We start from the raw sequence: 13,221 nt of genomic DNA, 5'->3' as shown, positions 1-13,221 counted from the left end.
TACTTCTAATTCTCTAAATTACGACTTTATTCTCGTAATACGATTTTTAATTCTCGTAATATGTACGACTTATTTCTCGTAATGTTACGACTTCATTTCATAATGTTAGACTTTATTTCCGCTTAATGTTACGACTTTCTCGCAATATTTACGGACTGTTATTCTCATAATGTTACGACTTTATTCTACGTAATGTTGATGACGTTGTATTTCCGTAATATTACGACTTTAATTCCGTAATGTTACGAAATGTTGCATTCTCGGTAATGTTACGAATTTGAGATTTCTCGCAGGACTTACGACTTATTCTGGCATAATGCTTGGAGCGCACTTGTATTCTGCGTAATGTTATGACTTATTCTCGTAAGTATTACGACTTTATTCTCGTAATGCTTCACGGAATCGATTTAATGCTCGCAATATTACGAATGTATTCCTCGTGAATGTTACGAATTTTTTCCTTCGCAATATTACGAATTTATATTCTCGTAACTTTGCGACTTTATTACTGCATAATATTACGACTTTGATTCTGCGTATTTACCGACTTCCTTCTATAAGTATTACGACTTTTCATTCTCGTAATGTTACGAATTTATTCTCGTTAATATTAGACTTTATTCTGTAATGTTACGAATATGATTTCTCGTGAATATGTATAACCTTATATCCTGCGTAATGTTTACGACTTTATTCTCGTAATATTATGACTTTATCCTACGTAATGTTACGACTTTATATCTGCTAAGTATTATTGACTTTATTTTTCGGTAATATTACAACTTTATTCTGCGTAATTGTAATATTACGACTTTGTCCTCGTAATATTACAACTTTATTCTCTTAATATTATGACTTTAATACCCGTCGTAGCTCCAGGCTCCAGCTTTGTAGGTGGCAGTATTTCATTTTCCTTTTCTTTTTTTTTTTTGTTGAATTTCTGTTCAGGCATATCGCAGGTGGCATTGTTTGGGGTCCTCACTGGAGGCTCGGCGCCAGTGGAAACTGGAGTAAAAACGAGTTAAATCAGTGAAATAAACCTGAAATAAACCTGAAATAAACCTGAAATAAAGTCGTTAAGGACGTTTGGATCGTCGGTCGTCCAACAATGAACCTGGAACTGCTCGGTAATCAACACAAACTGTTAATTTAACGTTAATTTCTTTGACTTTTCGTCACATCGGCGACGCTCTTGTTGTGGTTAGCGTTGCACGTTAGCCTAGCGTGCTAACAGCGACTGACAAGAGTTTAAAAATCATAAATACTTTAAATGTTTCAGAGTCTCCGAGTTGTTTAAAGCGTTGTTTCTTTAGACCGCTTCCTAGAATACAATCCGAGTCTGTTTGTAAACGTTGGTTTTATGAATGAAAGCGCTCAGTGGCCGTTAGCTCCCGTTAGCCTCGATGCTCATATTGAATTAAATGTTGTTTTATATTAAAAACTGTTAATATATGTTCGGATTTTAATTGTTTTTCTAGTGAAACTTACACTACATGAACACATATGATCATTCCCACACTTATAATGTATAATAATGTGTAATAATATGATGTTTTCACCATAATCCTGCAGCTGTAATTCAGTTAAATGCGTTTATTATTATTATTATTTGGGTTATTTGTGCTGCAGCAAGAATAAAAACACAGAAACAACAAAGATTGACTTGAGTTTTAAAACATATGAGTTACAGTTCAGGTTTAAGAAGTTTAGTTATTGTGTTTTTTTAATCTACAGTTGGTTTTTTAAGGAGGAAAATCTATCAGATCTTAATTATTTGTGTTTTCAGGAATATAATAATATTTTAAATCTGTGTTTTATTCTGTGTTTTTTAAGTTAAGTTGGACACAAATATCTGGTTATGTTTGTGTAAGTTGATTATAGACTATGAGGGTTATTAATATATGATTAATACCTGTTTTATGCTCTTTTATTCACTTTAGTTCTTCTTACTTTTAATGTTTTCTTTTTCTTGTTGGCCTTCGTTTGTGTGGTTTGAGTTTCCCCTTTATTTTGGACTTTGCTCTTGGATAAGTTTCGAGTTGTACATTTGTTGTTTTCAACACTTTTTGTTGGTAATTTATTTTATTAACATATTTAATTCTCATTTTTTAACACTGGTTAATTCTTATGAATTGCTGAGTCAGACTTTTGATGCCACTTCAAGATATTTCACTTTACTTAATAACGTAATGAAATGATATAAATATAGATAATTTACTGCTTCTGGTAAATATTCCAGTTTTAATCGTGGATTTACTTCAGCCTTTTTCTTTTTGTATTCGTAATAAAATCAGATTAATAAAAGTTATCTCTGTTATAAATGTCTGAATATATTCCCCTGTGGAGTAAATCCTTGACGTATCACACTGAACCACGTTGTTTAGAGTGAAATAACGAGAAGTGGAAGGTTGCGTAGTGTTTCTGACTTTAGTCCATGTGTCCTGTATGAATGTTATCTTGTTGTTGAGTGTTTCTCATCCTTTTCTCTTTTGTTTTTCCTCCTCTAGAGTCGTTCGGGCAGAACTACCCAGAGGTAAGCCACCAGCTGGTAAAGTACTTTACAATAAGTTTCAGCTTTTGATTTAGTCAGTCACATGTGAAGCTACTCCTGCACCGACTCGGTGGTGATGCAGACTCTCTAGCGGTGTTTGTTTGTGTGTTTGTGTGTTGTTAGGAGGCAGATGGCACCCTGGATTGCATCAGCATGGCCCTCACCTGCACCTTCAACCGGTGGGGCACCCTGCTGGCCGTGGGCTGCAATGACGGCCGCATCGTCATCTGGGACTTCCTCACACGGGGCATCGCCAAAATAATCAGCGCACACATCCACCCAGTCTGCTCTTTGTGGTGAGGTTCTCCACAGATCTTGTTTGTGTAGTCATCACACACTCCAACAGACGCATCCATCTGCCTCGCCTGCACCATCTCACTGGGGCCGCACTAGTTTTTAAAACGATTCCAGGTTGTTTTCAAAAGATCTCCGTCCACACTGGAGGGATCTGAACTTCCAGATTCCCTCCCAAGCTCTCTTTTTACTCACTCTACCGCCACAAGTAACTTTTTAATGATGAATTAAAGAATACTACGTGTTTGTGTGTGCGCGCAGCTGGAGTCGAGATGGCCACAAGCTGGTGAGCGCCTCCACAGACAACATCGTCTCGCAGTGGGACGTCCTGACTGGAGACTGTGACCAGAGGTTCCGCTTCCCCTCACCCATCCTGAAACTGCAGTACCACCCCAGAGACATGTGAGTGACCCGACCGCACCTGTCTGTACCTCTTCTATCTTCAGATGGTTTAGTTTGTCTTCAATCAGTGGTAAGTTCAGATAATATACTTTGCTATTTTGTGCTAATGATAAATCATGTTTGTGTTTTAGGGACAAGGTGTTGGTGTGTCCAATGAAGTCCGCCCCGGTCCTGCTGACTCTGTCAGACTCCAAACATGTTGTCCTTCCTGTGGACGACGACTCGGACCTGAATGTGGTGGCGGCCTTTGACAGGCGGGGCGAGTACATCTACACTGGAAATGCCAAAGGGAAGGTAAGTCTCTCTGGGACTTTATCCACAGCGCACCTTTCAATCACATCACTACATTTCAAAACAGCAACAAGTAAATAGGAATTTAACAGAGGAAAAAAAAACATCAGTGCTTAAGAAACGTAAAATCTAGACTCTGACAGACGTCTGTGCAGGTTAACAGGCTCTCAGCATAGACTGCACCAATTTTCTCCTGAATTCTGATCATACAAAAACAGAATCAGTTACTGAAGGTTCAATAAATACTCAAACATTTGTACATTTCTCCACACTTGGATTTTACACTCAATCTTCTGAATGATGTCTTTGCGGTTTTCCTTCACCACCGTGTCTCCTCTCCCTCTGTCTGTTGTTGCAGATCTTGGTGTTGAACACAAATACTCAGGAGCTGGTGGCTTCCTTCAGAGTGACAACTGGCACCAGCAACACCACTGCCATCAAATCAATTGAATTTGCACGCAAGGGCAGGTGAGAAGCAACGGGAGGGATTTCTGTATCTGCACCACACAATCTACACCTTTTCACATTAGGCTCTAGTTCTCCTTCCTGTGCTTTATTTCCCCGTCTCTAAGTCCGTCTTGTTTTCTGTGCAGTTGCTTCCTCATAAACACAGCAGACCGGATCATCAGGGTGTATGACGGCAGGGAGATACTGACCTGTGGCAGAGACGGTGAACCTGAACCCATGCAGAAACTACAGGATCTGGTCAACAGGTATGACAGCAGAGGACATGTGTTGTTGGGGATAAACATTATGCTGAATTGGAATATTTTTATGCGGGAAATTGCAGTGATAGAATTTCGCGAGCTTCTTTTCTTCCAGTTGCAGCGTTTGAATTGTTTCTGCTGGTTAGAAAACTTGTTTGGAAGGTGTTCTTTGTACATTTTGTAGCAGTTCATCTGTTTCTTCCTCTGATTGTTTGTGTTTCATGTCCTCCACCTGTTGTTCTTCCTGTTCAGGACTCCGTGGAAACGCTGCTGTTTCTCCGGCGATGGTGAGTACATCGTGGCCGGTTCGGCCAGGCAGCACGCCCTCTACATCTGGGAGAAGAGCATCGGCAACCTGGTGAAGATCCTGCATGGAACCAGAGGAGAGCTGCTGCTGGATGTCGCTGTAAGGATGTCAAAACTTCAAAGTCTGTCTCAATAGAGCGCTATGTAGAGATTTAGACTCTGACACAACACTCCTGTCGATATTTTTAACATTACTTTGTGACGCTGTGTCGATTACGATCAGATAATTTACCCATCTTACCTTTGACCTCTGTCCAGTGGCATCCTGTCCGTCCGATTATCGCCTCCATCTCCAGTGGAGTGGTGTCCATCTGGGCTCAGAACCAAGTGGTGAGTAGACAGTGACAGTAAAGGCTGCACGTACAAGAATAAACACATCACAGATTAATTGTTTTAGTGTTCATGTTCGTCTCATGTTTTTGATACTCAGATATTTGGCTCCATGTTCAATATTATGGTTAAAAACATGTACATTTAGCTTTTAATGAAGCACTACCTGATCAATATGTGACTGTCTGCAGGAAAACTGGAGCGCTTTTGCTCCAGACTTTAAAGAGCTGGATGAGAATGTGGAGTACGAAGAGCGAGAGTCTGAATTCGACATCGAGGATGAAGACAAGAGTGAACCCGAGCAGACAGGTAGACACACACACACACATCCACATAAGCGCAGTACACCCCCCTGTAAGGCTCCATTACACCATTATGTAGGAAAACCCTCTCCTGCTCTGTCTGGATCCAGTCCTGCTGAACAATACTGAAGATGTGTCCATTTTCTAGAATAAATGCTAATCAAACTAAATACTAATTAAAACTGGGTGGTAAGAATGTGAGAATAAGATAATAAATGTAAGTAAGGCTACATTTATTAGATTTCAAGTGTGCTGATAGACATTATTGTCCCACAATGCAATGCACAAAGGACATTGAGAAGCTTCTCACAGATTGAAAACATTTTAAAAAACCCTGTGGATGGTGGAGAAGCAGCTCCAGAAACATCGCAGCCAAACAAATAAGTATAAAATCTTTGGAAAAACACTTTGCTTTCTTCTCAAAGATTTTTTTTTTTTTTTTTTTTGGAGCGGCTATCCAAAGTCCAAAGGCATTTCCTGTTTCCTGTCAACAGTAAAGTTCATTAATTTCTTGTACACGCCCTTCCTGAATCATTTTTATTATTAGGGTTGGTAAGATTGTAGTCACTTGATTATTCTGCATTAACCCAACCAGAGTGTGACTGGTTCTCTCTGGATGTCTCAGACGTGAACTTGTGCTCGTGTTACAGGCGCAGACGCAGCAGAGGATGAAGAGGTGGATGTCACCACTGTCGACCCCATTGTTGCTTTTTGCAGCAGGTGAGAAATGAAAACACAATACGTCTTCATCAGTGCAAACAAGGTTCCCTCTCTGATCAGACAAGTGTTTTTTAAATGAATCTTCCATGTGACCTCATGTAGAACTGTTACCTACTGCAGCTGTAAATGCAAACTCCTCTTCCTAATGAAGGCTGTAAGATGTGGTTGAAAGCTCTGGAGAGAGGGAGAGAGAAAAAGTGATAAAAAAGGAATCTTGAAAATTATTTAAAGCTCAGTATCATAATTTCAGTTTCTGACTTACATCTTTCATTATGCTGCTTTGAAGTAACATAAATCAGCTTTTTCTGCAATATTTCTTTCCTGCAAAGTAGATAAAATATGAATAAAAAGAAAGTCCTGCTTCCTTCAGCTCAGAAATATTACGAGTATAAGATCCATCCTTTCTACCTTCCTGTTAGATGACTGTAATGCACTTTGATATGGCTTTTTATGTCTTAGTATAACATCAAACGTCTCAATGTTTGCGATCATCAGAACATTTCTAATTATCCCTCAAACTAAAATCTAAAAGAGGTTTTGCCAGCCTGGCTTGTAAAATCTGGAACAGCTGATTACTGCTTTTAAATCTGTGAACTATTCAGCCCTGACTGTCTGTTTGTGTCCCGTAGTGATGAGGAGCTGGAGGACCATAAGGCCCTGCTGTACCTGCCCATCGCCCCTGAGGTCGAAGATCCAGAGGAAAACCCCTTCGGCCCCCCGCCAGACGCCTCGGTCCAGGCTGCTGGTCCGGAGGACGCGTTGGTCGGCGGCGACAAGAAGCAGAGACAGCCTTCGTCTGACGGAGGCCCGGCCAAGAAGAAGGCTCGCACCACCACCATCGAACTGCAGGGGGTGCCCAGTGACGGTAACGCAACAATAAATACTGCCACAAGATTCACTGATTTATATTGGATATTCAGATACAGAGCCTTTATTTTCCTCAGCTGCAGGGAATAAGTCTCCTGTATTAGAGACTTCATTTATAATTCCCCTGTTTTTCATCACATTTCAGTCAGAGGTCTCCCTGTTTTCTGATCTGCTGCATTTTGAATTAGCTTTTAATACAAACACTTTCCTGTTGTTTTGATAAAGTCAGTATAATGTTACACAGCACTGTCGTACCCACCTCTCTGCTGGAAACACTTTGATGCCTTCACACTTCACTTGCCACTTCTAGTTTACCATATTTATCCATGCTAGGCTCATGTTGTGTGTCAATCAGTCCACTGCTTTGGTCCAGACTAAAATATCTCAACAATTATTGGATGGATTGCCTCGACACTTGAATCCTAAGGAATGATCCTTTGACATTTCTTCTAGCGCACTTATCCAGTGAGATATTTCAACGTGCAGTAGATGGATTGATACAGAATGTGTGCAGACATTTATGTTCCCCTCAAGATGAATTTTAAAACTTTGGTGATGCCTTTTGACATTCCCATCATCCTCAGCTGTACTTTGGCTAAATTTAGACTCTAATGCAGTCAACGAAATCTGAAACTAGCAGTGATGTTCATGACGTGTCAAATACTTGGAACTGAGTCAAATTGATGAGAAGTGTCATCATTTAATTATATTTTTCTTTGGGTTTTATTGTGAAAAGCTGAACTTTTCCTCTCTCTCCCTCCCTCCCTCTCCCTCTCCCTCTCTCCCTCCCTCCCTCTCTCCCTCCTCAGAGGTGCACCCCCTACTGGGTGTGAAAGGAGACGGCAAGTCCAAGAAGAAGACAGCAGGCCGGCCCAAAGGCTCCAAAGGTAAAGACAAAGACTTCCCCTTCAGGCCCAAGCCCTACAGGGGTGAACGGCCCTCCTTCCCCGTGGAGGCCCTGGGCAGCTCTGGCCCGGGAGGAGGAGGAGGAGGAGGAGGGATGAAGGGCAGAGCAGAGGGGGGCCTGGCCACAGGTAAGCATGCCACTGCCCCTGCTGCTGCTGAGTCTGGGAGCTCTGCTAGTCTGACTGACACCGCCTGTATCCAAGGCAACCCCCTCCCCTCCCCACCTCCTCCCTGTATTGCTTTTACCTTACATGAACCTCCCCCCTCCCCCCCGCTCCACCATCCACACCAGCCCTCACCCCAACCCACCCACACAGCTGTCTGACAGAGGCCCGCCTGCTGTAAAGCCACAGTCTGGAGGAATTATTGACGAGGATTATGAATAATGGACAGGAAATTATGAGCTTATTACATTATATTATAGACTATATATTATATATAATAAATAATATAATATATAGCCTGATCTGTAACTGGAGTTTATCTCTCATAAACAACTTCTTTCACTGTTTTATTACAGTAGGAAAGTTTCTGTTACATTTCCCTCAAGGAAAACACAATACGCCTCTTAAACCTTATTTTAGGATAAATGTTACTACTGTTATAAGGAAGCCTAAAATATAAATAAGATATTTTTTGCGATTATAATCACAATGTATTATTTTTAAAGTACTTTTTGCTGTGAGTTTTTCCTCCAAACATCATTAAAAACTCTCTTTTTTTTACTTTAATAACATTTAATTAGAGGATGACTCATCTCCTTCATCTGATCCTGTCGTCACTTACGATTCACAGTTAAAATAATGTTCTGCAGCTATAGTTTAGGTTTGATTTAGATAATTATTAAATACTGGTTTTTATTCTTGTCACGTTAAAGATGATTAATAAGAATAAGATCAACTTTATTGAGTTTGTTTGTTGTTCTGACTGGGTTGAATTCTTGGTAACTTCTCACTAAAATCTCCTCCCATTTTCTGTGAAAAATACCTTTAAGTTATGTAAACCTATTATTTAAAGAATGTTGTTGTGTGTGGTGTGTGTGTCGTGTGTGTGTGTGTGTGTGTGTTGTTGTGTGGTGTGTGTGTGTGGTGTCGTGTGGTGTGTGTGTGTGTGTACTGAAGTGTATTGTGTGTACAGAAACAGAGCAGACGTCTTCTCACACACTAGCTAAATTCCAGCCTTGACATGTGTAATTACAGCGATACGACTGCACTAACCTTTCAGCTGCTTTCAGACTTAATGGCAGCTTAAAGTTCAGCTTTATGGCTAAATGTTCTTTTACTTACTTATAACTTCCAAACACTTTATAGTTTACAAACATTAAAGGATCGGTCTACTATTAATTAATATTTTTCTTATTGTCAACAAATCCCATCTGCAGACCCAAATCATCAATCTGTTTATCCTGATATATCTTATTCCTAATGTATCAATGAGACTTGAATTAAATGATTTATTTGTAGCTGATTTAGAATATTTAATACCAACAGACTGATTCTTAAATAAGGATTGTTATTCTACTTAAACAATCTTAACAAAATCATAAAAGTGTTAGAAACATAACTTTATGATTAAATATCTATTAGATGTTTGATTGTGAAGAAGCTGTTGTTCTAATAGTCCGATGTATTCCCACAGTAGCTGAGTTTACACTGACTCCTCTCGTACAATCACAGTTTCATTAATCCAGACTGCGGCTTTACGACTGAGTAACCTGCTAACTTCAGCCTCACTCTGACTGATTCACTGTCATTTGGACTTTGGTGAAGTTGGACTGTAGTTGGCTAACGGTGGGATGGTGCAGCTTGTTTCCCCCCGCGCGGGCTAGCTGGCTAGTCTACATCTTCCTGCTTGGCCTTTGACCCTCCTGCTCCCACTCCCACCTCACTCCTTGGGCTTGTCATGTGACATGATCGTGTGTCTGTTGCAGCGCTGCTCAGGTCCTGTCTTTTCTGTTTCTGTGTGTATCGGATGTGTTTACGTAGTCGGTATTAATGTCTTAACTCGCTGTACTTTGAACTTCAGTCAAAGATTATGTTGCCCAACAGCTACATTGACCCTGCAGGTGTGCAGTGTGAATGTAAAATACCCCCAAAAAATCAGAGAGACACGCTGCTTTTGTCAAGTATGAACATTAATAGGTTGTTATGTACACATTAAAAATAAGACCAAAGCATATCGAGAGCACACTGGTCTTTCACTGCATCAAATCAACGTTTACACATAAATGATCTGTTTATTCATGTTAAAGATTAGATGTTTTATACTCTAACATTTGTCCTTTTAATTTCTCATTAAAAACCTGAGCAGGAAGTGTTCAGTTTTATTCTGAGGGTCTTTAAAAAGTTTAAAATTCAATCATTTTAGGCCTGAAAGTGTGCCTTTAATAGTGGTTTAACAACGATTGATTTGAAAGTTATTAATCAGTGAATGCAGTTTTAGCCCCCCCTCCAGGATTTTTGCAGGCTTTTTTTTTGTTGTGGCCTAAAATACCTGATTACACTACAGCTTTTCTAAAAAAATGTGATGGCTTCTTTTTGCAATGAAATTGAAGGAGGAAGTGAAAATTAGTTGTGATATTTGTATAATTCATAAAAAGTCAAAGGCAGTTTGTTCCAGTGAGAATATAACTGCTACTAGTTTGGTGTCGTATGGCTCAAGGGTTTACAGATTCACAGGAATTTGTCAAATTTTCAGGCGTTATTGTGATTGCAACTTCCTGGAGGGACTGAAACCTACAAAATAAATGATTTCCCATCATCCTCAGCTGTGCTTAAAATTACAGCTGATGAGTAAATGTGAAAGTAGAAGCGAACACAGTGTATGAAAACAGTAGTATTGTGTACTGAGCGCAGCAGAGTGGTGAGTATGATGAAGTCCACCCTTCCTCATGATGTTTTACTCTTTATTAGCTATCAGTCTGTATCTGCTTGTGTTGGCAATATGATATTTCACAGTAGTTAGTTTTAAACTGTGTAATTGTCCACAATGTGTCCGTCTGACGGTGTTTTCTGTCCCTCAGCTGGGAGTCTGGTCTCGCAGGTGTACAAACAACATGACATTGGAGGCATGGACTGATCACTGCTGTGTACAGTTGTGAAGAATCACCAGCAGGCTTGAAAAACAAAAGAGACACAAAGCCTGATGTCATATATACAGACTGTGTGTGAGTGAGCAGCCTGTTTGATGTGCAGACCGTTCCCTCTTCAACCAGAGCACCGCGTCACAGGAAAACTCTCCTCAGCCCGGGTCGCTGACGGGAGCCGACAAAGAGAGTGTGAAGCAGCCGAGTCGTCCCAGTAGAGATCCCAACGTCCTCTGTAGGGTTCATCATGTATAGAACTGCCTGTGTCCTGATAGTGTGTGTGCGTGTTGTCTTATTGTTTTTATACGTATTAAAACATTTTGATTTGTAAATAACAAGCTGCCATGTGGTTCTGTGTCTTAAAGAGGAGGATCTACGGGCAGACATGGAATATAATATTCAAGGGTATGTTTTCATTAGTGTGTAAATAATGTTTTTTGTTACCTTAGAATAAACGTTTTTATCCACAGAGAGCAAAGTCTCTTCCATGGAGTCTGCCATGTTTCTACAGTAGCCCGGAACAGACAAACCAAACCCCGGCTTTAGATAGGGCCTTTTTTTTTTTTTTATTTTGCAGCCACCGTAAATTCACATACAAGCTTGGAAGCAAGTCACATTTATTTAGTTGCAATCTGCAACCACTAGGTGGTTTTTTAAAGACTTTTTACTAACTGGTGAAGTTTGGTCCAAGAGCGATAATCCAGAGACCTACTCACAGTTTGTGTGAGCACAATGATAATTAACTTTTATTAAACATATGATGGTGGTGATCGTTAATGAGCACCAACAGTGTCACAACATCAGAGTGTATGGATTGAATTCAACTGGAAAAAATATAGTTTGTAGCGTTTGTCAGAATTATTCATCAAATTAAAAATAAGCTTCAGTTTGACAGTTAATTTTGCGTTTGTTAAATAATCATCAACTGTGATTAATATAAATAAAGCTGATATCAGGGTCTTTGCTGGATTATCTTGTAAAATCAGGGAAACCGACCTGGTTGCAGGAATTAAGAGTAAATATATAAAAATATCTTATCGCTGATGGTCTCAGCTTACATAAAGGCATCAGTTATTAAACTGAGACCAGTTAAAAACTCCTTGTAGTAGGTTTAATGTGTTTTGCGCAGCCTGATCCTGGGCCAGTATCTCTACAAGGATCTGAGGACGAGGTTCAGGAGCAAAAACAAACGAGGTCATTCTTCCTCTCCAGCTTCAGTTCTTATGTTTGTGAACACATTTGTGCAGTCAGTGATCTTAATGATGGATCCTAAGGAACACAAAGATACAACAGTCAATGTAAACTAAATCTTTATTGGTACAACAATCAGAATAATCAAAAATAAGAAGCTTTTTTACTGTTTGTGTTAACATTCATACTGTTAATATAAATTAACAACAACATCCTGATTGTATATGATATTCCAGTGATTCCAGACATCCATCACACAAAGTTTGATTATTATTAACCAAAAAAATTAAACACACTTAACATGTTTGGCTCATTTTGATAAACTTAAAAAAGTGCATAATATAAAATAACCTGAGCTGAGGAAAATATTTAAATCCAATCACAATATACAATACATACTAAATACATAGAAGAAGCTATAGATAAAACAGTGTAAAGGCATTAAAAAGCGTGTCTGTTCTGTTAATATCTTGTTGTTAGTTTTCTCCTATAAGTTTCTAATGCTTTTAATAACTCCACTGTGTACGTGTACATTACGATGCATCCTTATACAGACTTCCCATCGTTCCATGCCAATATATCCTGACATCCCAATAGTTTTATTAGCTTAATAATAAGGATTAAATCAGAATATTCTATCACACTGATGCATTAATCCTGTAAATCCAACATAAAACAGCTCGTTCTCATTTATACCCAGAGGTCTAATGCAACCAGAGATATTAATCAATAAACGATACATTAATAAACGATCACTGTGACGGATCATCTTCATCATAATAATTTCTATTGGACCTTTTCCACCGTCACAGAGACCTTCACTGGTAAAATCTTCAGCGGGACATGATTCTCGGTGTAAATGTACGGAAACAGGGTGTCAGTGAAGGTGTGTGTGAAGGTGTGTATGTGTGTGTTGGTATNNGAGTTAAAGCCCTCAGAGCTCAGGACACATGGGTGCATCTCAATCCTTTCTGAGTCCAGATGAACTCTGACCCTCTGGAGCTTCGTCTTCACTGTCAGATCTCTCTCTGGTTCGGATGTGGAGAACGCTGTGAATTTCCCATTTGAGAACAAAATTCTCCACAATCCAGACTGGAGGTGTCCGTCGGTCTTCATGTATTCTCCCAACATGCCGAGCTCCCAGTCCTTGTTGTCTCCGACCTCGACGTCCCAGCTGTGAGCCCCTGAGTTGAAGCCCTCAGAGGTGTGGACGGAGCAGGAGAATTTGGTCCTCTTCGGATTTTCAGGAAGCTTCTGTTTCTCTCCGTA

At 39.8% G+C, this 13,221-nt stretch overlaps 1 protein-coding gene across 2 annotated transcripts; it reads left to right on the top strand.

The window, feature by feature from the left end:
• The first annotated feature begins 962 nt into the window (after positions 1-962).
• Positions 963-11,096, top strand: rbbp5 (retinoblastoma binding protein 5). 2 transcript variants are annotated; one of them, XM_035662294.1, is made up of 14 exons: positions 963-1,127; positions 2,508-2,533; positions 2,675-2,847; positions 3,107-3,247; positions 3,379-3,541; positions 3,897-4,006; positions 4,132-4,251; positions 4,498-4,651; positions 4,810-4,881; positions 5,073-5,190; positions 5,834-5,903; positions 6,533-6,768; positions 7,580-7,657; positions 10,699-11,096. In XM_035662294.1, the coding sequence occupies exons 1-14, from the start codon at positions 1,109-1,111 to the stop codon at positions 10,752-10,754; spliced, it is 1,536 nt and encodes a 511-aa protein (XP_035518187.1). In that variant the 5' UTR covers positions 963-1,108; the 3' UTR covers positions 10,755-11,096. The 2 variants fall into 2 exon arrangements, with proteins under 2 accessions (XP_035518187.1, XP_035518186.1); XM_035662293.1 differs by having other exon boundaries at positions 7,580-7,804.
• The last annotated feature ends 2,125 nt before the right edge of the window (positions 11,097-13,221 follow it).

Source organism: Morone saxatilis, unplaced genomic scaffold, assembly GCF_004916995.1.
Source record: "Morone saxatilis isolate NCDOM2014 unplaced genomic scaffold, NCSU_SB_2.0 Contig18, whole genome shotgun sequence".
NCBI lineage: Eukaryota > Metazoa > Chordata > Actinopteri > Moronidae > Morone > Morone saxatilis.
The sequence above is the reverse complement of the archived record's forward strand: the minus strand, read 5'-3'. Positions and strand labels throughout refer to the sequence as shown.

Excerpts from the sequence above, each read along its gene's own strand:
- rbbp5 (XM_035662293.1), top strand. Across the intron at positions 2,534-2,674 it reads TCGGGCAGAACTACCCAGAG|GAGGCAGATGGCACCCTGGA; the intron begins GTAAGCCACCAG and ends GTGTGTTGTTAG. Across the intron at positions 4,882-5,072 it reads TCTGGGCTCAGAACCAAGTG|GAAAACTGGAGCGCTTTTGC; the intron begins GTGAGTAGACAG and ends GACTGTCTGCAG.